Source organism: Anser anser, assembly GCF_964211835.1.
Source record: "Anser anser genome assembly, chromosome: 5".
In the NCBI taxonomy this organism is placed as follows: Eukaryota; Metazoa; Chordata; class Aves; order Anseriformes; family Anatidae; genus Anser; species Anser anser.
Window position 1 is genome coordinate 64,290,625 of NC_139725.1, and position 25,437 is coordinate 64,316,061.

General features: G+C 45.3%; 1 protein-coding gene across 3 annotated transcripts in view; it reads left to right on the forward strand.

Annotated features, from left to right (window-relative positions):
• The window catches only part of MAP4K5 (mitogen-activated protein kinase kinase kinase kinase 5), a 69,467-nt gene that overhangs the window by 14,734 nt on the left and 29,296 nt on the right, over positions 1 to 25,437 (forward strand). For all 3 annotated transcript variants that reach the window (XM_083839191.1, XM_083839189.1, XM_083839190.1), the window contains exons 2-7: positions 8,251 to 8,308; positions 20,344 to 20,434; positions 21,603 to 21,667; positions 22,839 to 22,894; positions 24,278 to 24,325; positions 24,420 to 24,462. In XM_083839191.1, the coding sequence (XP_083695317.1) occupies positions 8,251 to 8,308; positions 20,344 to 20,434; positions 21,603 to 21,667; positions 22,839 to 22,894; positions 24,278 to 24,325; positions 24,420 to 24,462 (361 nt within the window). The remainder of the gene's footprint in view (positions 1 to 8,250; positions 8,309 to 20,343; positions 20,435 to 21,602; positions 21,668 to 22,838; positions 22,895 to 24,277; positions 24,326 to 24,419; positions 24,463 to 25,437) is intronic.

Here is a 25,437-nt window from a genome sequence, read left to right on the forward strand (position 1 = left end):
ATTTTTGGAGGGTCATGCCAGATATTTTGCAAATTATGGTCTGCCAAAAAAAAATCATAGGAGAATAACCAACTTGGATGCATATAGCTGCTTTTTTGTTATTTTTTCCCCTAAATAAATACTGTTAAGATGTGCACTGATCTTAGCTTTGTTGCTGTTGTTTTCCGTAGTGCCATAGGTCTTTGTCCTTCAGCAGTTATTGCCAGGAATGAGAATTAAACGTTTCGGTGTCCTCTGAGATCTGTAGCAGAGCGGTAAGGGCACGTTGCTTATACAAATCCCAAGTCTGTTTTCTGTGCCGGAATAAAAGGAGTTGGCCTCCCATCCTTAATGAGCTTCTAATCCCTTATTGCTTGAGTTAATTGGCCTTGAGTAAGAAAGTGTATGAAGCCTGTGAGTGAAAGGTAGGTTCCCCTCCTACCAATTTTCTCTGCTAGAGATACACTATCTAAACTTCACCAACTGCCAGCAAAAGTAAATACCTTCGAGCCTTATTTGCATTACAGCTGTGCTTGGGAGTGCCAGTCACTGATCCTGCTGCTCTGGGTTTGAGGTTTGAACGTGGAATTTATTTAAACCCTGTTACTTTTGTGTATTCTGGCTTTTGCTCCTTCAGAGAGGGAAAATTGCGAGCATGGTAGATGTGGAAGTAGGCAGTGAGAGCTGCGAAGCGTCAGCTCCTGTTTTGTTCTTGCATGCGGTGCTCACCTGAGGAACGAGGAGTATCGTGTCTATCTGCAGAGCACCCTGAAAAACTAATATTTGTGGTTGGAGAACAGCACGCTGCTCCGGCATCCACAGCGGTGGCTCTCGGCGGTGCTGCTGCAGTGTAAGGAAAGAAGAGGAAAGTTAGCACGTGAATCTTTATTTTTGGTTGATTCTGAAAAGCACCGTGGTGTTGGTTGGTAGAGGCGCCTCTCTTTCAGTGTGTTGAATCTGTAAAGTCTCTGTTACAGAAATGGCTTTTGAAAGCCTCTGTGCCTTTTCCCTATAAAAGAGCCTGGTACTGCTCTCTATCTTAGAAACCCAGCTGGAAAACTGCGGGGTGAACAATTGCCTTTTGGCTCTTTCTGCCTCCTAAAAGAGAAAGAGCCCTGAAAATTAGAAATTGCTGCTAGGTATCTTCTTCTAGCAGCTCGGATTAGATTGACATCTGCTTGACACGTGAGCTCCTTGGCACACCTTAAAAGACAAATGGAGGGTAGGAGGGACCCCGAACAGTTGTTTCTGCCCGGCACAGATCCAAACCCATTCAGTAAGATTTGCATTAGGATTTTGTAGAATCATCCCACTCTTATTTTTTTGTATTTTTTCCTTAAAGCTGTTCTGTTCTGTTCCTTCTTCTGAGATTTTGATCCTTTCATAGAGCTTCCCACATGAAGGAGAGAAATACCTGTTCAGCATCTGTTCCAGAGATGCTCCCAGTGCCAAGCAGGAGGGCCTTCACTCAGTCCAGTACTCTGTTTAGGTTTTCTGAGGATGCTCATGTAGGGAATTTGGGGTTGATTTTGTTTGTTTTGTTTTAAATTTTCAAAACCACACAAATAAATAACCCCACACACATTTCTCCAGTAGTCGCACCTGTGTGGGTTTGGTACGTGCACCCAGGAATGCAGGAAGAAATTCGTGGGTCCGATGCCGCTTCTGCAGAGGTCTCCTGAGGATGCCTGCAGCCCGTGATGGCTGCCACTGGGACAGGAGCTCGAATGCTCGCGACTCAGTCTAAAACCGGAAAGAAAACTGGAAAGCTGTGGTGGGATCTACTGGTTTTGGCTGGGGACCAGGCAGAAGAGCTCTGCGGTCGGTCCGTGGCCCGAAGAGGTGACCCTTTCACTTCTCACCATCCTGACACCGAGGTCTGGATTTGTGCTGGCAGAAGGGCAGCCGTTTATTTTCTTTGCAAGGTGCTGCTCAGGTGAGCAGCTCAGGAGACTGTGTTCAGCAGTGAGCTGTCACAGCTGGTTGTTGTACCGGCTTGGGTTAACCTTTAGCTGGAAATTTTCAAAGATTTTTTTTTTTTTAGAGCTTTCGAAGAGTTTGATTTCTTCTGCAAAAGTGCTCTCCTAAGGTGGGGCACCGCAAAGGTCCCAGTATCCTTTTGTGAAAGGCAAAAATTCTAAACTCAAACAATGGAGGTGAACTCTTGTTGCTTTTAAGCTGGGTTTTGTGAGAAGTTTTGGGGTTACGCATTGACTTTTTTTATGAATATCCAGCTCTGCAGTCCGGGTGTTAAACTCAGCTGGCAAAGAGGTGGTGTTTCAGAAGTATAAGCTTCTCCTTCCCGTTCGTTAACGGTGTGTCTGCTCTGCCTTCCCGATTCTCTTCCAGCTTGCTACCACGGCTCTGTTTGCAAAGCATTTTTACAACTGGCAGGCTGGTTACGTAAACCGTAGGAGTAAGCAAAATTGTAATAAATAATCATGGTAAATACGAGGAACGGTTGTTTGAACTTATGCGTTAGGACATAATTCGGATTCTGTTAGAGGCCAGCAGGTTGCCCTCCACCGAGACCTAATTCTTTTCTAACGTTGTCTTTTCCTGCTTCCTTGAGAGATAAATGGCAAACTGGACAGGGCAGAAACCTAACCTAAATTGCCCTCTGCTTACTGATTCGTATGGCTGTTCGTTGGTGTGTTCACTAAAAAAAAAAGAAACACAAGGGATGAACCCCCTGCCGACCATCCTGCTGGAGGTAGCGGGGCTCTGAGGGCTGGCTGCAGGTCTGCCGGGGGGGGCTGCAGCACGCTGCAGGGCCCCGGGACTTCCTGATCCGTGATGGTTTCTTCTGGCGTGGTGGGAACAGCGGTGAGGAACCGCGGGCCTGAGCCTGAGAAGGAAGGGCCGCCTTTGCAGAAGGTGCGACCAGTTTGAGCGTAGCACAAAACGACTGAAATGGGGTCACATACAGGAACGTGGCATGTTTATGGGAGCGCTTGTGTTACACAGGAGAGGAATACTACAGGTAGTAGTACGACTCAGATCGTTAAGTAGGACAGAAGCTCACGGCTGAGGTGCTGCTGAAGGGGCTGGTGGTGGTGCCACGTTGTGGCAGTGGCTCACACCAGAGCTGGGCTGCTTGTGGTGGCAGCTTCAAGACGCCATCTTCTGTTCCAAGGTCTCTGCTCTTGCCTTCTGGTACCTGTATGTAGTAGTTTCGGTTTGGTCCACTATCTCATTCTTTTTATTCTCCACAGTATTTTGGATTCTCTTTCCATGACAGCTAAGAGACTTATTGTGTGTCCTGCATATTAGGAAGGATGCTGTTCTTGTGAATTTAGAGCAGCCCAGGTGAGAGATTTCTTTGGGTCACCTTAGTTGGCTGAGAGTGCTGGTGGATGTGAATTCAGAGCCGTAGGTAGGTGGATTCAGGGTTTGGTGATGCTGTGAGATACAGGCGGAACGATACAGCGTGACGGGGGTTTCAAAACAGGGCAGAGCAGCTTAAGATTTGTAAGTGTCAGAGGCCAGAAGCTAGAAATCAGGTGAGAAATTTCCATTTCGGTGCCTGGGCAGGAGGTTAGGGGACCTTCTGGAGGTACACGCAGTAACTGAGAAGAAGCAGGCAGCACGTGACAAACACTGTGGTCGCTGATGAGTGAAGCTTGGCAAGGAATTAATAAGATGGGGATGTGTGGGAGGGTTGCCACAGGGGCTGCAATTGTGATTTGATTAAACGAAGACTCCGTTGAACAAATGGATCTTCTGGGGAACTGGGTGGTTGATCCAAGGCTGGAGATCAGACCAGGACATAGGAGTAAGGAGGGGGTTTCACCATGGAAATTGAAAATACTGATCTGGAGGTTGTGATATTGGTGTCTGAATCTTCTCCTTCTCTTCCTCAGTGTGGAAGGAGAAAATGGTTGGACAAGGAAACAGCATATGCACTTGCACACATCTGAAGTGCAAGTTTAACAACTCTCCTGTCCATTTCCACTTAGCTGAGTACTGTGGACCCCTCTTGCCTGGGATCATCCTGTGCACACTCTTAAATAAAGTTGCGGTATGTAACTGGTTCTGAAACCAGTTTTCTCTGTTATTTCTGGTCATTAGCTACAAAAAGTGTCCTACCCAAATGTGTTTTCTGGTGTGCATTCTTTGGGGATGCAGAGGGAAGCATCACACGTACGGTTTGCCACTGGTATCGTGCTGGGTCCCACTGTCCCGTGGCAGCTTTTTGATGTCGTTCAGAGAAGTAAGGTAAATCTCGGTGGGAAAACGTGATGATTTTTTTGTGGGTAATATCCTAAACCTCTCCCAACTGCCCCAAACCCCAGACACACTGATGCTGGACCTCTGATCTTTGAGTTTGGCAATGCTGGGAGGGTGCAGCAGGAAGGTGTCACCGCTGCTCGTCAGTTCTTAACCAGTTGCTGAAGCATCTGCAGTTTGGGATGGGCCCATGGATTTCGAGGAACCTTTGGTCTCTGGTGCAGCTGTGTGTACGCTTGAGCAAATCTGTGGTTTGTGTTGGCAGATGCTGACATATACTGAGAAAAAAAGTTAACGCTTATTGCGTTTTAACATTAAGCTGGTAGCATTAATCCTGTTTCTAGGTCACTACGTTTCTGTAATGAGACATTTGAAAAAAGGTTTCATTTTATTTTGATCGCAGACTCTGTGTTGTTCTGTAGGATTGGTGTTTAGCTAGTAAAATATTGTGGAAGAGCTGTGCTCACTGGGATGCTGTCATTCATCCCACGTGGGATAGCTGAAGAGGAGGTGGCCAAAAAGACCACCTAGCCCTTCTTTCTTGGTAAATATATGCTGTAGATGATGTAGAGAAAAATAAGGTTAACTCTGTGTTCACCTCATTCAAATATACCCTTGCTCTGGTCCCATTCTTGTGTAGATCAAGGTTCCTGTTGAAGCTTTGCAATTGTTCTGCTAAAATCCTGTCATTTTAATTTTCGTTCCTTAGAATGAAAAAGTAGAGCATAATTTTCTGAGTTCACAATATCAATGCCATCTCTGCGTGATGAATGCAGATGCGTGATAACTTGCTGTATCAGTAATAGATCAAGAGACAGAAAATAGCAGGTACTGAAGTAAGATATTTGTTAATTGGCAGGACGTGATTACTTGCATGCAGATATTGTAAAACACCTCCCCTGGTCCCTGGTTTAAACTACTTTTAAATTAAGACTTGAAATGCAGAGGAAGTTTCAGGGGAGCAGAAAGAGGCAGGTATTCTGCTGTTAGGCTTTAAAAACATAAATAGGATGACTAGGAAAACTACAGGTTTTTAGCTTGACTTCCTTTTTTTCCCCAGTGAAGAAGTATATCAATAATACAAAAGGAAAGGTCATTAACTAATTCACGAGAGGGAAATGGGAAGAAGTTAGGTTTGTCAGATATCACTTGTAGTAAAATTTAACGTTTGGTTCACAAAGAGAGCAGTGTCGATGGGGCGATTCCTGTCCGTGACTTCCTCGGCACTGCACAGCCCTTTTATAAAAGTAGAGTAATGCGGGCTGCAGTGACCCATAGGAAATAAGTTGAGAATTTCTTTAACAAATGTGTCTTAAAATGGTTTCAGGAATCCTTATTTGGCAGCTGTCTTATTTAGCTGTGTGCCACGGGGAACCAGTTTTTAGCCTTCACCATCTTACATTTTTCATGATACGCAAGATACGAGTGATTCATTATTGATGAAGTTTTCAGCCGACAGAAAGGTATGGAAGAGAAAGCTTTAAAAAACAGGAGGTGACAGCAGAGAGAAACGGAGGTACATATGTAAAGCAGGTGCAATCGAAGGTGAAATAACAACCGTCAGTCGCGCTTACGGCAGGTGGCTGTCTGCTGGGAAAAGCCACTTTGGGTAATTTGCTGAATGCTTGCGACATGGCTGTCTAGACAGAACGCCTAATACCGTTCCTGCACCTGTGAGCATCCAAACGTGGATGTCAGTGATGTGCCCTTGCTGCTGAGAAGGCGAATGGTGTCTCGGCTGCATGAGGTGAAATATCGCCAGCAGGTCAGGAGAGCCGATCCCTGCCCCGTGCCCAGCACTGGGGAGGCCGCACCTGGAGGGCTGGGTCCGGTTCTGTGGTTGGGACGGGTTGCCCAGGGAGGTGGTGGGGTCGCCGTCCCTGGGGGTGTTCAAGGAAAGGTTGGACGTGGTGCTTGGGGACGTGGTTCGGTGGTGACGTTGGTGGTAGGGGGATGGTTGGACCAGATGATCTTGGAGGTCTCTTCCAACCTTTGTGATTCTGTGGTAAACCTGATGTGTTCGGTTCACGAATACCAACCTGGTGATGAGCTTTCCATTCCGGCAAAGTTCGATGGCTGAAAACCAAAACGGTCCGTGTTCAGGCTGTAGGTCATGTGCAAGCACTCGGTGGCAGTCCTGGCGGCAGCAGGACAGGGTTTGGTGAAGCTGCGAGGCCTGTGCCGGGCGCGATCTGACAGCCAGCAATTGCAGCAGCCTCTGGCCTAAGCCCTCGGGGCCCAGCCAAGCAGCCTGCGTACCAGAGACCTTTGGCAGACCCCATCTGTTCTTTCAGGCTTCAGCATAGCAGTAGCAGTGACAATTACTGCTTGTGTGGAAGAGGAACATCGAGAAGGAATGCAGTCTTCCCCGTGTTTCTGAGATGAAGGTGATCGCTACACAGCGCAGTCCCCTGTATCTGAACAGCTTGCTGCTCAGCAAGCTTGCTTGTGGATGGAGGGATGGGTAGTTGATGTGCCTTGACTTTAGTGAGTGAGTGTGCTCTTGGTCTCTTACGGGACCCTCTGTTTTTTACTGATAGTTTGGTGTAACGGTACTCAAGAAGCCCTAATCCTCTGTCTGTGCTTGGTTGTGTGCTCCTCCTGGATGTTGAGGGATGCAAATGTTGTGGTCTTCAAAGCATCTCTGGTAGGAAGGTACTTTACGAAGTGGTAAAGATTTTCTTTGTGGTTAGCAGATACCTGCTCCTCTGTTCAGTGATTTGCTTGAGTCGTTCCGTCCTGTTGCGGTTGTTCAGGTTCTCTCTGTCTTCAGCTGAGTCATATTTTCCTGTGTCCTTAGCATACATTTCAACAGCCACCGCTTGCCTGAGCACTACAGGACTTCAGATGGGACAATTATTATTATTTTTTTTTCCTGGCAGTTGGAAAGCCATTCCTGATTTGGAAGCTTGACTAAGTGTTGACAAAAGTGAGAGATTCATCTTCCAAGTTCTTGCTCTACCTCTTGTCAAATGAAGACTTTTTCTTGTCCATAAGCAAGAAAAGAGGGTTCTGTTCTGTAGTGGCTTTCTCCAGCTCAACCCACAGGGGCAAATTTGCTTTGCATCCTCATCCTACTTACCTAAATCAGTCTCACCTCACCCAGTTTTTCCAAAAATTTTCTACAGTCTACCTTTTAACCAGATTTTGTATGCGGCAGACTCTGCATGTTTGTTGTGGTAAGAAGAAAAGAGTTGGGTGTAGACTCCTGTAGCTTTCAGATGCTCAGCAAAAAGAGAATGGCACAGTCCCTAACCGGATTAGGTTGTGTGTCAAAAACAGTGTAGCTTAGCTCTGGTGACGGTGCCTAAGGGATTTAGAGCTCATTTTACCAGAGTTAACACTGTTAGTGAAAGCCCCTCTTAAAACTTCCCGTATCTGAGGTTCCTGGAGCATTTTCCTCCAGCACTGAATTCTCACGGTGATGTTTACAGAAGTGCTCTCTGCGGGTGTGGTGTGAAGCTTTAACTGGAGCTCTGTACCCCTTCATCTAGAGGGTCGTGGGGACCGTTCACTCTCAGGGTCCACTGGAAGAGTGTAAGGGTCAGGTTGTTCCCAGGGAACTGAGACTCATCCGTGTTGCATCTGCAGTGCTGCTCTCTTGCTACCCATCAGTTCCACTTTCAGAGTGCGCGGAGGTTTCGCACCACGAGGTGGGTGGCTGAGTAGTGCATGCTCTGGCAACTCCTGTTGCAGCACAGCTCTTTTGTACCACCCCAGTGAGCACGGGCAAGGCACTGCTCAGACTCAACAACCCTTAAAAATGGTGTTTTAGAGGCATGAACTCTCATTTGTTGACAAGTACCTGGTTGGTTTTTTTTTTTAAAGCTCTGGAAAGAGCTGCCAGTAACTCTGAACTCCAACGAGGTTGTTGCTGTGCTAATACTAAGACCAGATAATCCTCGCCCAGGTCGCTCTCAGCTAATTGCATTGTGCCATACTTGTAGCATGTTACATCACAGCATATCTTTTCATACCTTGTAAGACTGCATGAGAAACCTTCGCAGTATAATTGAATGTGTCTTAACTCTCTTATTGCAGGCTAGAAATCTTCATACCGGAGAACTGGCTGCTGTAAAAATAATCAAGTTAGAGCCTGGTAAGTTTTACGTTCTTTTCTGTATTTTTGCTTTGCATTTTCAGTTTTCTCACGTTTATTTTTTCATAGCTGCAAAGCTCCAGACAAAAGAAGTGTTTTTTTTGCTGTTTCAGTGGTTAGATGACAGGAAGCTCTGCAGGATGTGTTATTACTCTTGGTTATGTCCTGCTCACTATTTCCTTGTTCGTTCTTATCTGCCTTATCATTGTTTCATAAAAAAGTTGCAGTTACAATGTGTTGTTAGTACAAAGAAAAGATTTAGGACAGATGGTAGATTGTGAGCCCTGAAAGAATAGGGAGCTGGGAGGCTGTGTGAATCAGAAGGGGAAAGAGACCAAGCAATGATGCTAATGCTCACCAAAGGTGCACTGGGAAAAAACAATGCCTTCCGCTTTGTAATGTGTTGTCTTTTTTCTCACCTGTACTGTGAGGATGGCTATCCTCGTACGTTTTCTCACTCCTCCTAAAAGAGGGCAGGAGAAGCTCATTAGCTACCCAGGATATTTGCTGAGCTGAAGCCTAATCTGAGTCTTGCACAGAGAGCTGAAATCAGAAATTAAGTCTGAAGTGGAAATGAGGCAAGGAGCTTTTTATCTGTCCCACCTGGGGATCATGTATTTCCTTGAAGAAGTAATCTGTCATTCCTTGTTCACTGGAATACCTTTCAAATCCCTCTTTAGTGAAGTCCTCTTCTGCATCTCTTTACCACCTTAGTCTCCCCATAGCCATTCCTTGCCTGAACTTCCGTGCTGTGTCCGTTCAGGGTGGCTCTGGGACAGGGGATGAGGGAGGCTCCTCTTTGTGAATGTGGGCTTTCCCCGTGCTCATGTAGTATCACATCTCGTCTATGAAGCGATTAAGTGACACTGGAAATCAACGTATAGTCACAGAGCTAGGAGGTAGTAGGATTTCTGGAGACAGGATGGGATAACTTTTGTGACTGGGGTGCTACACGCAATGAATGCAGATTCTCTAGGCAGGAAAAGCGGAGGAAAATCTGGAAAGACAATTGACACAGGAAAGGCTGATGGAGCCATGTGGTTTTTGTTCCGGAGACAAGAAGACTGAAGAAGGATCTAATCACCATATTCCACTGGAGACACGCAGAAGACGGAGACAGGCTGGTCAGTGGTGCCCAGTGAAGGGCTGAGAGCCAGCAGGCACAAGGAAGGGAGATTCCAGTTGGAAACGGGAAAACCTCTTCACAAGGAAAGCGCTTGTGCTCTGGGACAGGGCCCCGAGAAGTGGCGGTGGGATCTCCATCCTGGAAGAGTCCTAGAAGTTGACTGGACAAGGCGCTGGGCAGCATGGCCTGGCAGTGCGGTTAGCCCTGCTCGGAGCAGAAGGCTGGAGCAGAGGCCTCTGGAGGTCCTACCTACCTGTCTGCTGCGATTCGGGGGTTTGAAGACCAGCTCTGAAATGTCTCCAGTGCCTGAACTCCAGCATTTGTGGTGGTGGTGTGACAGGACGGGTTAGAGTGACTGTCATTTTGTTAGGGTCTTGCAATGTCGGTATACTGATAGCGACCGAGGTGAATGCACCGTTTTCTGGTTTCTTGCTTAAGAAAATACATTGTCCCATTTGGGTGTAGTTACTTGATACCGTTCACATGGGTTGAAAAGCATAGCTTTTGTTTTGTTTTTGTTTGTTAATTTTTTTAACAGTTAAAAGTTTGTGAAATCAGAACAGTTTCTTCAATTGGAAGAATTTGAAAAATTCAAGTGAATAAATAAATTAGAAAAAAAGGCTCAGCTTGATTCTTTAGCTTTTTTTTTCCTCCTTTCTTGGTGTTTCCTTTGAAGGAAGCATAGGATAGGTAAACAAGCAAAGAGCTGCCGGGCCACGTTGGTGACAAAGTGACCCCAGAACACTGCCACATTCATTGCAACTCTCATCTTCAAGAGTCAGCAAGGTCTTCTGCAAGTTCAGCTTCATGCGCTCAGCGTGGTTCGGATGTTAGTGGCTGTGGTTACATAAACGGCCTACATCTCTGAACCCACTTACCCACACCAGAATTCACGATCGTACGACCTCGGGGAGTGGTGGTCAGTGGGCAAAACCTCAGGTATGGCCTCACCTCCTGCTAGCAGCACCTTGCCAGCCACTCTGACTCCTTCAGCTGGTCCCTTCAAGTCCTCAGCTGGCGGATCTCATGAGGTGGCAACCTCTTTGGAGCAGAGCCGTCTCTTCCCTGTCGTTGTTTGGTGCTGTGCACAGCGTGGGTTTCCATCTCGTTTGGGGATTGCTTTCAGGAACTGAAATGTCGTAATGGTTCAGGATGGTTCTCTTGGCCCTGTTTGCTTCGTCCTGTCCCCCTGAGACTCCGTCCCTCTTGCTGCTGTGAGCATGTGGGTGGCACCATCCCAGGGGACGGTTTTGGAGGCAGTCAAAAAGCGTGCAGTTGTTCTCCGCACATCTGTGAAACTCCTCATTGTATGAAGTTGTGTTTACTTAGGTGCAAAAAGCGACTGTACAAATTTCTACGGGAGAAAAATAGATGGAGGATGATTAAATACAAAGATCCCATCTATGACCGAGAGATTTTTCTGAGCCATCGGTCTCTGGAGGTGGGGAGAGCGTCTGGGGGAAGCACCTCTGTGTGGTCCGTTTGTAATGCTTCCTTGGCACCCTCGAATGGAAGCGGGACGCAGGGCTGAAGGCCCCGTTTCTGACTCAGCGCAGCGTTAATTGTTGCTCCTGGTTGGTTCCGTGATCCGCTCCGCAGCCAAGCAGATGTTTGGGAAGCTGAAGGCAGAAGATGTGTGGGGAGGCTCTGGGAAGAAGCTGAAGCCGCTGCCTTGGAGCGACTGCAGCCACGGGGACGAGCGGCTGCCCAGCCCCAGCTCAGCGGCCGTGCACCCAGCGCAGGAGCGACGTGAGGTGCTGCAGCCCACGCCTGGGGAGAGCTGAGTGCCACGTCTGTCTCTCAGTGGGACAGAGCAACGTTCCCGTGATGGAAGGAGGATGATATCAACCTCCTGCTAGTGTAGTGAGAGGCTTCCTTGAGTCTCCGTGTTGCTGCACCTGGTGCAAGTGAAGTAGGTTGGTTTCTATTGTGAATTTCACAAAATCACAGAATCATTTAGGTTGGAAGAGACCTCCAAGATCACCTAGTCCAACCTCTGACCTAACACTAACAAGTCCTCCACTAAACCATATCACTAAGAAAAATTGCTTTGAAAACTTAGCAGAGGCAGAGGCTGAATCCTCTGCTGTTGGAGCCGGAGGAAGAGTACAAACCTTGGGCAGCTAAGTCAGTAAGCCTAGTCTCTGCTTGTTGCTGCTTAAGCACGACAATGAAAAGTGCAAGGCTCTGGCCCCAAGTCATCACTACTGAGAACCCCATTGTAATTAGCACCGATGACCACATCTTTATAGCTCTTACTCTATTTTTAGTCTGACTTACCACAGAGAAGTGATTTCTTCTAGGGTAGCTGCTTTTTTTTTTTTTGAAATATATCTTTTAAAACATTGCCAGCCCGATCTCCATCCACAGCATGTACACCCACAGCCTCTTGGCAGAGATCTTGTCAAGGTTTTGTTTTGTTTTTAAGGAGGGTTCACAGCATTTATTTATGTTTGGTGCTCTAGGATGTCTGCTGCCTCTGCAGGGTAGCTCGATGGTAGCAGCTTACTGTCTTTGCTGGGCAGGAAAACATAGCTGTTCAAAGTCTTCCAGATTAAAAACAATAATAATAATAAAAAAAATCAGCTGCTCCTTGTTAGAGTTTGTCTTCAACATTCAAACTAATTTTAAGGATTTTGAGTAATGTTTTTGGGCTGTGCCTGCAGCACACCAGCAGATCTTGGATCAGGTCAGTGTTAGAAGTTGGTGCAGCTAGCTGGGTGCTCCCCCCGGGGGGGGCAGCCAGTACGAGCTCCTGCCAGTCTGCAGGGCACAATGAGCAAAAGATTCATAATAAATTCCATAAATTAGTCAGCAGGGAAACAGGCCTGTGGCTCTCTTTGAGTTAGGTACAGCATCTTTGGGAGGGGAGTAGAAGGCTGCTTCATAGAGGGGGAATTAATTTGCAGATGGAAAAATAAGATCTACAAACCCAATGCGAGTTTAACATGTACATGGGTAACTGGGAGCAGAAGACAAAAGCCTCTGCAGCAAGGAGTGCCCCGCAGGAGGTGAGCAATGTGTTTGAATTCAAGCTGCAGGAAACTGCACGCAGTAAGATGGCAGCGCTTTGGGAGACCTAGCAAAACTGCTGAAATGGCGGGTGTGGGTGAGTTGTGGTCTGGTCTTGTTAACCCCTCATCTGCTACAGGTAATAAACGAGTTGGTAGACTCAAACTCACGACCGAGACCCCAGTATGACTGCTTCTTTAATTTCATCTGCTGTTGCCTTCCTTTGTCTGCTCTCTGGACAAAAGAAGTAAGCTCCCTACATAGAAGGTGACTGTCATTAGCTTGCTTGAAATTTGGGGCAGCGTGCAAGCTCTGCTACCACAGTTACTTAAGCTGTGCTGTTAGAATCGAAGTAGTGTTTTTCACTTTTTTTTGGCATAGACTTTGGAGAGCATTAGGCAAAAGTATTATGGCACGCTAATGACATTTCCCAGCATTCACCGAGTACAAATGCTTCAAATAATTTGGGAGCCAATTCTATTTCAGAAACTAATCCAACTGTACTCAGCAGCATAGAAGCCAAAACCATCTGAAACACTAAAGCCACTTCCTTCTATGGGTTTAGCAGATGAATCGAGAAGGCAGGCAATACAAAGAGAGAGCTATTTGCCAGGGTAGCTTTACTCCACAGAATTTTCTCCCTGGGAAAATGTAATAAACAAAATATTTTAAAATTACTAGACATCTAGTGTAAATACTGTCATAATGATAAATAGTGACCTCGGAAGCCTTTGATGCTTTAAGGGCTGGTGGTAATCTGTAGTGCAAGATTACAGAAGGATCTCGTTTGTGGTTTTCTTTGGGTTCAGTGACCGTGTTTTCTGTGTGAGATCTTTGTAGGAGCCAGAAGTAGCCAGTTACGTGTTTCAAGTTGGATCTTAATCCGTGCGTGGAACTGTTGAAGGGTGCCTGTACAAGGGGAAGCAGTCATCCAGCGCCGTGGAGCTTTGTGCTCGGTGCATTCACAGCCGGATCTGGTTCGTTACCTTTGTTTTGTATCTGGTGGTTCAGATGTGGAGGTTCACGTTCCACGCATGAACACCGCCTCTGGGCTGAGTGGGGCTCGGGTCAGGGTCTGTCCTCTCTGCACCGTGACCACAGCACAGAGGAGCTGCGGTTTCACACCAGGGCCTTGGGGGACTGAAGAGGTGTGCTGCAGCAGTGCAGCCTCATGCTCTGTCTGTGTGATTGATTCCCTAGAGATACTATGAACTACAGAGAAAAACAAGCCTGAGGCTGATTTGAGCTAAGCCTGCAGGGGTCAAACCATTGTTGCAAGCTCCAGGAGCTGAAGAAATATGAAAATAACTCCTGGCTATCCCTTTCACCTTCACTGCCTTGTGGTGTGTAACCTGGTTGGGCTGGGATCGTGTCTGGTGTGCGTGATGGTTTAGCTAGACACAGGTTTTACATGCTGAACTGTTGGACTGCCAGAAGCCCTCACTACCCATTCCTGTGCTCCTTTGCTGGCTGCAAACTCCCATGGCATCAAGCTGGCATCACCACGCCCCGGGGATACCAGCACCATGTTGTTGGAAGAAGTCGAAGCGCAGCTCGTTCCACCACCGCCGCATCTGTCTGAGCCGAACGCCTGTGTTTCCAAACGCGCCGGAGCTGTTAAAGGCTGGACGTCGCCAGCTTGTGCTGTGCCATGTGCCGAGTGGTACTGCTGCCGCCTCGCACAGCTGCTCAGCCCGCTTCTGGAGCGTACCCAAAGCAAAACAGAGGCAGCGTGGTCTTTTACTACAGAGCGCCCAGCATTTTAATTATATTTAACTTCTTGGAGAGTGGTCCAATTTTGCTTTGCCTGCTTCTAATGCGTTTATAATCTGCTGTTCTTCCTTCAGAAATACATGTATCCAGAGTGGGTGAGCTCACGGTCCCACGTAGTGTAAGCTTTCGCTTACAGAAGCAGTTACTTGGATGAAGGCGACTGGCAGGAGGGGTTGGGGCTGGAGGAGGTGGTATTGTGAGTAGGAAAGCTGAAAGATCGCGCTTTTGGGCTGGGGAGGTAGTGGACAGTGCGACACTTGGGGTGAAGGCAGGTTGGCAAGGGGTGCTTGCAATCGTGAGGACACTTAATTTCACAAAACCTGTGAAGAAAAATAGCAACAGTGAGGTGGGAGCAGTGAGAACGGGGAGTAAAGGTGTGATCCTGAAAGGCTGAGATGTGCAACAGTAAGTACAGGAGGCAAGGAGAGAGGGAGGGAGATGAAAGCATTCGAAATAGGAGTACAGGTTATCTGTTGACATGGCTGCTTGTAAATAGGACCATGCAGGGGAAAAGAGAACATACGCGGGGAAATTGGTTCTGGCGTTGGAACAGTCACTGAACATTCATGTGCTGCGTGCTGCCAAGCTCGTGCTGCTGTGGCAGCGCTTTGCCATCAGTTGTATTTTGCATCAATCGAGAGATAATCAGCACCGTCAGCCCTTAGCAGTTGGGAGCTAAGATGCCTGGCAATGAAATCTGCTGGTGGAAACATCATTGTTTCCAGATAGCTGTATCCTACTTGGAATCAAGTTTCTCAGCTTCAGGGTTTGGGAATTTAAATTCTTTCAGTCAGACTGCAGGTTTCCTTGAATCCCGAGAAGAGAGGTATGGCTAAAACAGCTCAGATGCTTGAGTGCAGTCTAAGTTATTCTTCTTAAAGACGTGAAACTTTTTAAAAGGATTGTTCACAGTTTTCAAAATGGTTGGTAAAGAGGAATGCAGGTCTGCAGGGTAGGGAAGAAAGCAGGACTTGTGTGTGTGTCAGAGCTATAGAATGGGATGATACACTAATGCCTTGCGTCCTCTCCACCTCCCCCAAAATATTTTGGGGCTGTTGTTCAGTCATACTGTGTGTCAAGCTATCTCAATGGGAATTGGAAAACGTCTCAGGAGCTAAACTTAATTAGGCTGGAGGGAGAAGACTGGCAACAAATTCCAGTCTTAAGAAAAACCTGTATATTGGGGATGCCACCTCTTTCATCAGCAGAGATTGAACCCTTATTAAGTTCAGAAAAGTGGCTTGGAGTGATTAAGAACTGGGTGGCACAGGGATGTGTGGAAATCAGCACAGGGGAGCTAACAACCTGCAAGTAGTGCCTGATGGCAGCTTGGCTGTGGAGTTTGTCTATTGGGATGAATGGTTTCTGCAAAGTAGCGACTCCCATGGTGCGTTCTGGCACCCAGGTTGTTGAAATAAAAAAATAAAAAAAAAAAAAGAAGAGAAATGGTCCCAGCTGCAGCAGTAGCTGCTTCTGCTAACAGTGGGGTCCTGGTCTCGTTGATAATGGCATCTCACTTTGTCCTGGGCTGTGTCCGATGTAATTATTGTGATGAAAATCCGAGGCGTGCCAGGTACGTACAGCGAAGCCTCCAGGGGAGGCTGCCGGGGCCAGCTTGTGAACACCCATCGCGCCTCCTGCCAGGCAGCCTGGCGTGCCCATTGAGCACATCTGGGCGGCCAGGAGTATACAGCGCTGCCTGGCGGGCTGGCACCACGGAGGTCTGGTCTGTCTCTCTGTAATCACTTCTGTCCCACCCTTCGTGACACTGTCAGCATCTCCAAATGCCGTCAGTTCTCTCTTCCCAGTTGTGTGCAAGGCCTGGGCGCTGCCTGCCTGTCCCTCCCTCTGTTCCCTCTTGGTATCAGCCCTGTGATGCAGCTCTGAAGTAATGCCGAAGAAACCAATTTAAAACAATAGCTCTGAAATTCTCCCCTGAGGAGCCTCCTGGACAAAAAAGTGGATCTCAGCTGACCCAGGAGGAGATGTGAGGGGTGCCCCTGGGTCTTTTTGACAGGATGGGCCCACTGAAAGCAGTCAGCGGAGCACATGAAAATAAGACCAGGAACAAACTTGCTTGCAAACTATCAAGGTCAGGCATGCTCAGAGGACCTAGCAGCGCTGCATGATAGGCACTAGAGCCATCGGGTCCTTCCCGTGCTGCAGAGCGGGGCGTGCGGTCCCAGACCGAGCATTTAAGAGAGCTTGGCAGGACATCCTGTACCAGGTGAGAACTGGTGTCTGCAAACGGAGTAATTCACGAGTGTTAATGGACCGTCAATTTTGCCAGTGATCTCCCGCTTAAATATGGATTTATCGTGAATTCACCAGGCCCTACCTTGCTTAGCTGCTGAAATCTGATCTGCTCGCAACACAAGAGGATGGGGCTGCGAGTTCCAGTAGTCGTCCTCCCCACCAGCTGTGCTGGCGGACAAGCGGCTCATTGTGCCGAGCAGAGCAGCCTTGACCACGGACCCTGATCGGGGGAGAATATTCCATTGTAACCCTCCGTTGTGTCCTGCATGTCTCATTAGAGAGGTAGAATTACATAATAGTAGCGCGCTGTAGTGAGTCACCGTGCTGCTGGTGTGATTTACAGCAGCTCCCTAAACTACGTTTTTGCTCAGCATGCCACATAACCCATAATTGCAAACATGTGAGTAGACAAAAAGTACATTTTTCCAATTCCACGTTATTTAGCATCAAGCGATCTCTGATGACTAAAACAGATGAAAATCTCTTTGTGTGGATATATTGTCACCTTTGATCTAACTGCACTTATCTTGCTGTCTCCTTCTTGATGAAGTATTTTCTACAAATTCGTCTTACTGTCTTCTTTATTTTCATGCTATCCAAGGATATTTAATTTTTGCCCTATTCCAGCATCTCTTGCCAAGATTAATACTCCAGCTGCCTGGAAACTCTGAATTCCATTGTTTTGAATTCATTCTTGTCATCTTTGAAGCGCTATACATCTTCTCTCCTATCTTTGAGTCTGATCTTTCAGAATCTTTTTCTGTGTATTTTGCCAGACTTTTCTCGTCGATACGTCTCTTCTTTCTTCCATCTGTTTGTTACTTTTCTGTCAGCCCTGTGCCCACATTCAGCCCATGCCCAAATCCCTCTTTTATTCCCTTTTTTGTAGGTTACCCCATTTCTTGCGTAGGTTCTCCATTTATTAATTGCACGGAGGTCACCTTTTCTGTGTTCCTCTTCTGAAAGGTAGGATCAGCCTAAGTCACTCCTGATGGGTACTTGTTCAGTGGTTTTGTTGTTTTTTTTTCCCCACTGGTGGGAAATTTCTCGGCTTTCCATGCATTGAGTTCAGCGCTTCATCGTCACTTTGGTAGGAGAAGCTTTTCATCTCTACAGGGGTTGTAGGTTAAGGCAATTTAAGCCCATTTCTAATTGTCCCATTTTAGAACAACAGAATAGATTATTCCTGTTGTTTTTATTTTTCCACAGATATCTTTTATGTGTGTGAAGGTTGTTATCTCGTCTACCATCGTTCTTTCTAGCCCAAATCACCGTATTTCCTTCATTTTCTCCCCTATTAGTTACAGTTTTTACAGCTGAAGTTCTTGTTGCTCCACGCTAGACAGCCCAATCAATGTGCCATTGAAGGGCAATTCAAGATGCTTCCTACATTTTTTTTGCTGTTTCAGGAATGCTTCTTGATCATGATGTTCATGTAGCAGTGTTTAGCTGTTCTGAAATGCTGCTTCTTGCATACCAAAGATCTTTGATTTGAAGATTTGGGATTCAATTCTCTGAACTCATGGACAGCTGGCAGTATTAGAGAAAGGTGGTACCTTCTTTGGTGTGGGGTGGGAGTTTTTTGCTTTCACACTTGCTCAGATTTGACTTTCTTGAAAAACTTCTTTAATTTTAAAATGCTCCTGTGAGTATTTACCGGTTTCCCTGTGGAAATTTGTCACAGAAATAGAAGGGATTAATCCACCTGGATCAAACTCACAATCCTTTGTTCATAGCAGTTGTTTATAGGCAGGGTGCTTGAGTTCAAGCAAAGCTATAGTTGAAAGGTAACCCGTAAAGCACAGTGTGAAGCCTGTGCTAAATTTGATTGCCTAGTTTGTGTTGCCTTTTCCTTTTTTCATTATTCCCAAAAAATAACTGCTCATGTTTCAAATGTCAAGAGTCTGTTTTAAACTCCTCTACTAATATTTTCCTTCCCCAGTGAAGTCTTTCTCCACACAACTCAACTTCAAGAAGCCCTTAAGGATTTACTGAAGTTAGTCAGGGTTGTGTTTGTGCAAATGTGTTCCTCCCTCACTACCTTTGTGTTTCGTGGTTATTTTCTTAAGTAAAAATCCTAAAGGTTGCGATCACTTGAAAATCATTGTAGCAAACGGACACTTCTTTCACTACTAGATCTGTAAACATCTACGCACCAGCTGAGCGTGTGTAAGTAGACATGATTTCTACCGTGATATCCAGTGCCATGGGGCAGGACGTCAGTCCTGGCTGGCTGTGGGTCCAGCCAGCACGGGTGGAAAGTCTGTCCAGGAGACCCTCAGGTGTGGTCTCCTTGGTGACTCCATCGCTCGGCGAAGTTGCTTGAAGCACAGCCCATAAAACCATCGATTTTTTAAAGAGGTTATTAAGAATATTAGCTACGCTGTTACTTTTTAAATAAACACACTAGGGATCCAAACAGAATTTATAGCAGTACTTGAGACCTCTTGGACTTGTCAAAATCACGTAAATTAAGGGCAGCAGTATAGGGCTGTACTTCTGCTTCCGCATCCCCGGCTTGATATTAGGAGATCAGTTTCACTAATCAAACTTGAAACAAAAATAAACATACGAAGCTCTTTTTTTATCATGAGAGGACATGGTAGTTGCCACATTTTCGGAAGCAGCATTTTATCTAAAACCCAAGACCTTTATCTAAATTGCAGTCTTTCGTGTCCTGCAAGCTGTAACAGGCGTTTTGTTCGTGCCAAAGGAAGAACAAAGGTAATAGCATCCGCTTGCATGACCACGAGGCGGGCAGACGCCTTCGAGGGCCCGGTCGGCCGGTTCCTGCGGTGCTGTTCCCCAGAGGCAGGCTGCCAGGCTGTCAGCCTGTGCTGGCGTTACGTTATGGGGTAGCAGGGAAGTGCCCCTCACAGGGAGGGAGAGCCTCTGGGGCCGGGCCGCGGACACCTCCCTCGGCCTGCCCTGAGCCATGGGCCCGCAGATCTGCCACCTTTGAGCTCTGCATCCCGTGTGGAAATTCTGCCCATGGGACTTAATAAATGTACACCAGCGTTTTTCCTAGGGCTCGATATTTTTCTTGCCTTCATTGCAGCTATAAAATTATATCTTTCTGAGCTTATGATAGCTTTTAGGCTTTTACCCTTTTAAATTAATGTGTTAGGAACGTGCTAGGCTATTGCGCTGTCCATAATGTGTTTTTAAGCACAGGGCTCTTTTTGCAAAAGCTGTGTAGAATGTGTAAATGTGCTTATGTAGCTGTCCTAATCAGAAACTGCTCTCACAACAAGGCAGCCGGTGTTGAGGGCTCTGCGCTTCTCTTCTGAGTCAGCGGTGGCTGAGTGGGCGTGCAGGCCGTATGCTGCCTCAGAGGCATTTTGAAATGAAAGATTCTTAATGGCGAGCCTACGGTGCGTGTTTTCTCTCGCTTTCAGCTGGGGGACTCTGGAGTTACATTGCCACAGTATTTCAGTCTGTGGTTGGGACCCTCGTGCTGCAGACACCGTGTCCAGTGGAGCTGGGTGGGCCTGGGAGCCGTGAAGGGGCCGCTGCAGAGGCCTCAGTCGTGCTCCTCTGGGGGACCCTCCGGTGAATTCAGAGCACTCTGTGCTTGCTGAGCTCTCAGCTGATCGATCGGGATCAGGCTGCCAGGCCAGCCTTTCTCTGTTGGTCTTCAAGAGATATTTGTGCCTCATGCAAAGCAGGTCATAAAGAGTGGAACATGAAAGGCTGGTGTATGTAGAATAGCTGTTACTGAACAGGCTGATGTGCTAGAAAACCCTTGTGAAGGGCTTAGCAATTATCCCAGCCCAAGGCTTGTTTTTATGAGTGTCGTACACACTTTCAGGTCTCTTTCAAAGTTCAGTTTTGTGTGACGTAACTGTGATTATTTCCTGTTTTTCAGGAGATGACTTTTCATTGATACAGCAAGAAATATATATGGTTAAAGAATGCAAACACTGCAACATAGTCGCCTATTTTGGGAGCTATCTCAGGTAAACCCCACTGTATTACCTACATTTTGTCTGGTTCTTTCCTGGGACAATCTCAGTCTGGCTTATTACTTATATCCTCTCTCATTGTTCTTCTCTATGCTGAATTCCCTTCAGTTCCCATCTGGCTTAAAAAAAAAAAAAGTAAAAAAGAAAAAAAGTGACTAATACTTTGTTTTCTCTGCTGGCCAAAAGGCTGGAATATTTTTATCACTAGGAACAGAAAGAAACTTTTCCCTTAGAGACTCTTGCAACATATCCAATCCTACTCTCTTGCTGGGCAGATTTTAAACATTTATCACTTCTACTATAAAGCAAGCTCACTGTTATCTAGAGTAGAATTGCGTTTAGGTATTTAATTTAATGGCAGTATTGTGTGCTGTGCAAGGATAGCCAGTGACTTGTAAGAGCAAAACACACTAAATCTGGGCTGCTGGTAATAACATTTTTCATAGCTCTGGTGCGACAGATGCGACGTACTGAGAGCAAGGTGATGCCAGCTGGCCACATCTTCAAGTGCGCACGTTAAACGTTATACAGAAAGTTGGGGAATATTTTCCATTTCTGTGGAACAATGCCATTTATCAATTGGCTCTGTGGGAATATATATCACCACTTTGCCAATTTGGTCTCTTTCTACACGGCTTCATCTTTGGATTTCATGGAGGACTGCATTTTTTTGAGTAATTTGTACAGCCCAAGTGGACTTCAACTGGAAAATAGCTGGATTTCTAAATCCCCAACACTCCTTTTGGAGGCTGTGAAGAATTTTTTAGATACAATTAGGTAATTTCAATTTCGGATTGAAACTGTGAGTTTAGTATGCTTATCTAATGTACTCATGCTGTTAGAAGGTAAACCTCAGGTGTTTACACATTCTTCCTTGCAGTTAAGAGGTCAGGGTTAAAGTAACATCTTTTAGATCTGATAACAGTTAAAAGCTTGTCAGTGATTTTGGCATAAAATTTTCATTTTGATAGGTGAGAATTTATATTGAGATTTTTAATAACATGCGAAACGTGTAACTGCTAGTCATGTATCAGAGTGTATGTTTTTAACTAAGGGCGATCAAGGCCGATAGAAAACAATTTAAATAATCATTATTAACTGTGTTCTGCATACAGATCAATCAGCTTCTGATGTCTGTGTTTTTAACTTCTTTTTTTGATAGCCGTGAAAAGCTGTGGATATGCATGGAGTACTGCGGTGGGGGATCCCTCCAAGATATTTACCATGGTACTTTGAAAATTACTTTACGTTTGTACCCTTTGAAAGGTTTATGCAAAGAGGAAAATTTGAAAGGAAACTAGCAGGGAATGGTTGGTACTAGCCAGCACTACATGTGTTTTTTCTTAAGAAATGAACAGTGTTTTTTAGCTACAGTCAACAGATTTTGTCGAGAGCACTTCTCAACATGGAAACAGTCACTTTGTGCTAATATCCTGCTATTCTAGGCCAGAACATGCTTTATCTTTTAATCATCACACTGTTCGTTTCCCTCTGTGATACTTAGGTAACAAGAGCTTGATTTATTCCAGTGGAGAGCTCTTTGGTAACTACAGTTGCTGTACATTGTGAGCTCGTCTGCGTCTTTAGTTGCCTTCTGTCAGCCCAGTGTCGTGAATGTCAGTATGCAGTAGTAGTTTATCTCCTCTCTCTAAAGGTACTGGAAAAAAAGACCTATAAGAAGTTCACAGCTAGAAATCGTTCTATTTAGATGTGGAGACTCTGCATGCTATGAAGAAGCAGATTTTACTGAGAAATCTCTAAATTTGATCTTTAAAGGATAAAAAAGACCTTTTATCTCTCCTCTTGTACAATACCGTACCACTCTTCTATTATTATTTTCACCTCTCAGGTCTAACCTAGAGTTGTTGACTCTGTAGAAGGATTTACTGGAGTTGTTAAAAAAGCAGTCCAGAAACTTGCTTTGCCTTTAAATGACAACATGGGGTTTTTGAGTACCAAAGCTTTCTACCTTTTTTCCTACTATTTTTCAGACAGCTTTAAAACAATTCTAAGTCCCATGGCCCCCTACTATAAAACACGGCTGTTGCTAATATTAGAAAATTAGCAGAAGTAATTTTTATTGCTTTCTACGTTTCCCAGAGTACAGGATATTGTATTGCTGTGAAGTCACTTTTAAAATGATAATTAGATTTCTGTCAAACAAGTTTTCTTTTCGCTGTGGGTATTGTCTTCTGTTGCTGTGCTGTTTTTGTTTTTTTACAGAAAGGCTTTCTGTAAAACAAACAAACAAAACCCTCTTTTCAGCTGAATGTAAAATACAGTCCTTGTAAAAAAGATCTTTAACTTTCACGGCAATAGATTTTTTTTTGGCTGCTTCACAATGTTATTTATATGTTACAGGCTGTAGACTTACGTATTTTTTAATCTTTGTTTTCAGTAACAGGACCTCTGTCAGAGTTACAAATTGCATACGTATGCAGAGAAACTTTACAGGTACTGTACTTCTGCAGGTGTATGATGAAGTCTTGTGTGATAGTCTGTGCACAGAAAGTAAATATGGAAGATGAGTCATTGCAGAAAATGATTCAGTACCGTTGCTTCTATTTGCAAGGATTGGAAATCTACTTGAGACCAATTGACCAGGGTTAATCTGTTAGTTTCTATATTGTATACATAAAAAAGAGCAAGAAATACAGTAATGTAGTGCAAATATTTGCTTAGAATCATTGTCAGAGCAGTGCTCCTCAAGACCAGGCTGGATAGGGCTTTGAGCACCCTGATTTAGTGGGAGGTATCTCTGCCCATGGCAGGGGGGTTGGAACTAGATGACCTTTAAAGTCCCTTCCAACCCAAACCATTCTATGATTCTTTTGCAATGTAATTTGCAAAGGAGCTTATGCAGGAGTAGATGTCTCTGTGGATCCCATTACAAGGCCAAAATGCTAAAACTCAGTCCTGTTCCTGTCTCTTTGGTGATCTTGTTGGTTTCAGTGAGACTATGGAAGACAGGTCTTTGCAGGTTGTGACCACAGTGCTGTCTAGGCTATTTTCATGCATTGTTCTAACACAGTGATTCAGTGCAGAAAGTGTTTAGGACAAAGTTCTGAATCTCGTTGCAGAAAGCAGCTAATACCTAGCAAGCAAGGGTAAGTCCCTGGGTAATTTAAAATAAACATAAAAAAAAGGCACATTTTAAACTGCCTGCTTGACCTGTGGCATTAAATTATAATCGTTTGTAGAGGAAAAACATTACAATCAAATGACTAAAACGGTTTCATTTTCTGATTGCTAATAATTGTAGAAATATAAAGATAAGATGATGCAGGCAGCATGTTTCTTAAAGGAACTTTTTATTCCCTGCTGCATCTATGAATAATTGCATAAGAGAATCACGAAGATGCACACCTTTCCCTGAAGCGGTGGCTGAACTCGTCACTGCCAGAGGCGGGGGTGTAGACCCATGGACAAATCTGCTTGGGAGTTCTGTTCCTGATCTCCTGTTGCTGCAGGAACTGGTATTGCTGGAAGGGCAGCTCAAAAACTAAACACCTGTTTGTTGAAACCTTCAGGACTTCAAAAATATAGCTAATTTTAGTAAAGGAAAATGGTGATTTATCTTGAGGCTTGTTTTGAAAATACACATATCCGTATGTAAAATGCTAGACCGTGACTGGTTTAAACAAGTCTTCACGTGTGTTGGCTAGGGCTGGGAGAGATGAGGAACAGAATCCAGCATACCTCTTAGCTGCAAATCTCAAATTTTTGAACTTTGAAATAAAGTACATTGAGTAATTCAAATTTGTTAAATAAGAGTGGCTTTGCAGTATGTGAACGAATGGCAGAAATGATGAAGTGTTACGTCTCTTTTATTTCCAGGGTCTTGCTTATTTGCATATGAAGGGCAAAATGCATAGAGATATAAAGGTAACTTGGAACTTAAAGAAATTTATCTTGAACTTTCTAGCGCAGAAAAATATTTCTGATGAAATATTTTAATTTTCTATTTATTATGTTTTAGGGTGCAAATATTCTACTAACAGACCATGGAGATGTCAAATTAGGTAAGTTGCTTGAATTTATTAGTAAGACAGAAAGCAAATAGGAGTTTTTTGATTATTGACCATTGATTTGGCAAGTTGTCTTTTATCACTCCTACAAGGCAGAAACACACAAAAAAATAACCATAATGTAGAGACCCTACCTCCTGATGAGAATATTCAGCTTTTACAAGGCCTTGTCTTTGTGTTGCGCAGCACATGTTTGGCCAAGATTGAGGTTGCAATAAATGATAATGCATAATGCAGCAAATCTCCTATATTAGTGCAGCCAATTTTATTAGTTATTGTTCTCTTGTACCACAAACCTTCCACATCGCACTGTGGAATGTTCTTACTTGTGCTACTAGGGCAGTAGTTGACAACAGAAAGTGTGGATCCATAGGTGTACGTATGAGATAAGAAGTTTTGCATTCTGTCAAGAAGTAACAGATAATTGTTTTTTAAAACCAGCAGGCCTTGAAGCCTCCCAGGTTTCCCTGGAATTTGTCAGGCTGGGGCTACCCGGATGTTGATGTGTTTGTTCCTAGCCAGAATGACAGTTCTCCTGTAGTGAGATAGCTTCTCCTGAGCCTGGCAGCCTGTGGCAACACAGGATCCATTGCTGGCTGCGCCTCCGATGTGTGATGTTGGGCACTTCCACACATGTGGAGATGAGGAAACTCTCCTCCTTTGCAAGCACTCTGGGGCCCACAGATGAACACTCGGAAGAGATCTGTATTGCTGGCTTTCTCCAGTGATGCTTTATGTTCAGGGGAGCTCAGGCAGCCTGAATCTTTCATCTGAGCACACTGCCTTCTAAAACCCCGTCCGCCTGTCTGCTGCCTCTCTTTAGAGCAGCCTACGTGCACAAGCAGACATCCTGGGAGACAGCACGAGATATTTATCATCTTACTGTGTCTGGTGTTGAAACTGGGGTAGCTGCTTAGCTGCATTGCTGCTCCTCAGAAAAGCTGTGTGGTTCAGCGTGCTTACTCCCCT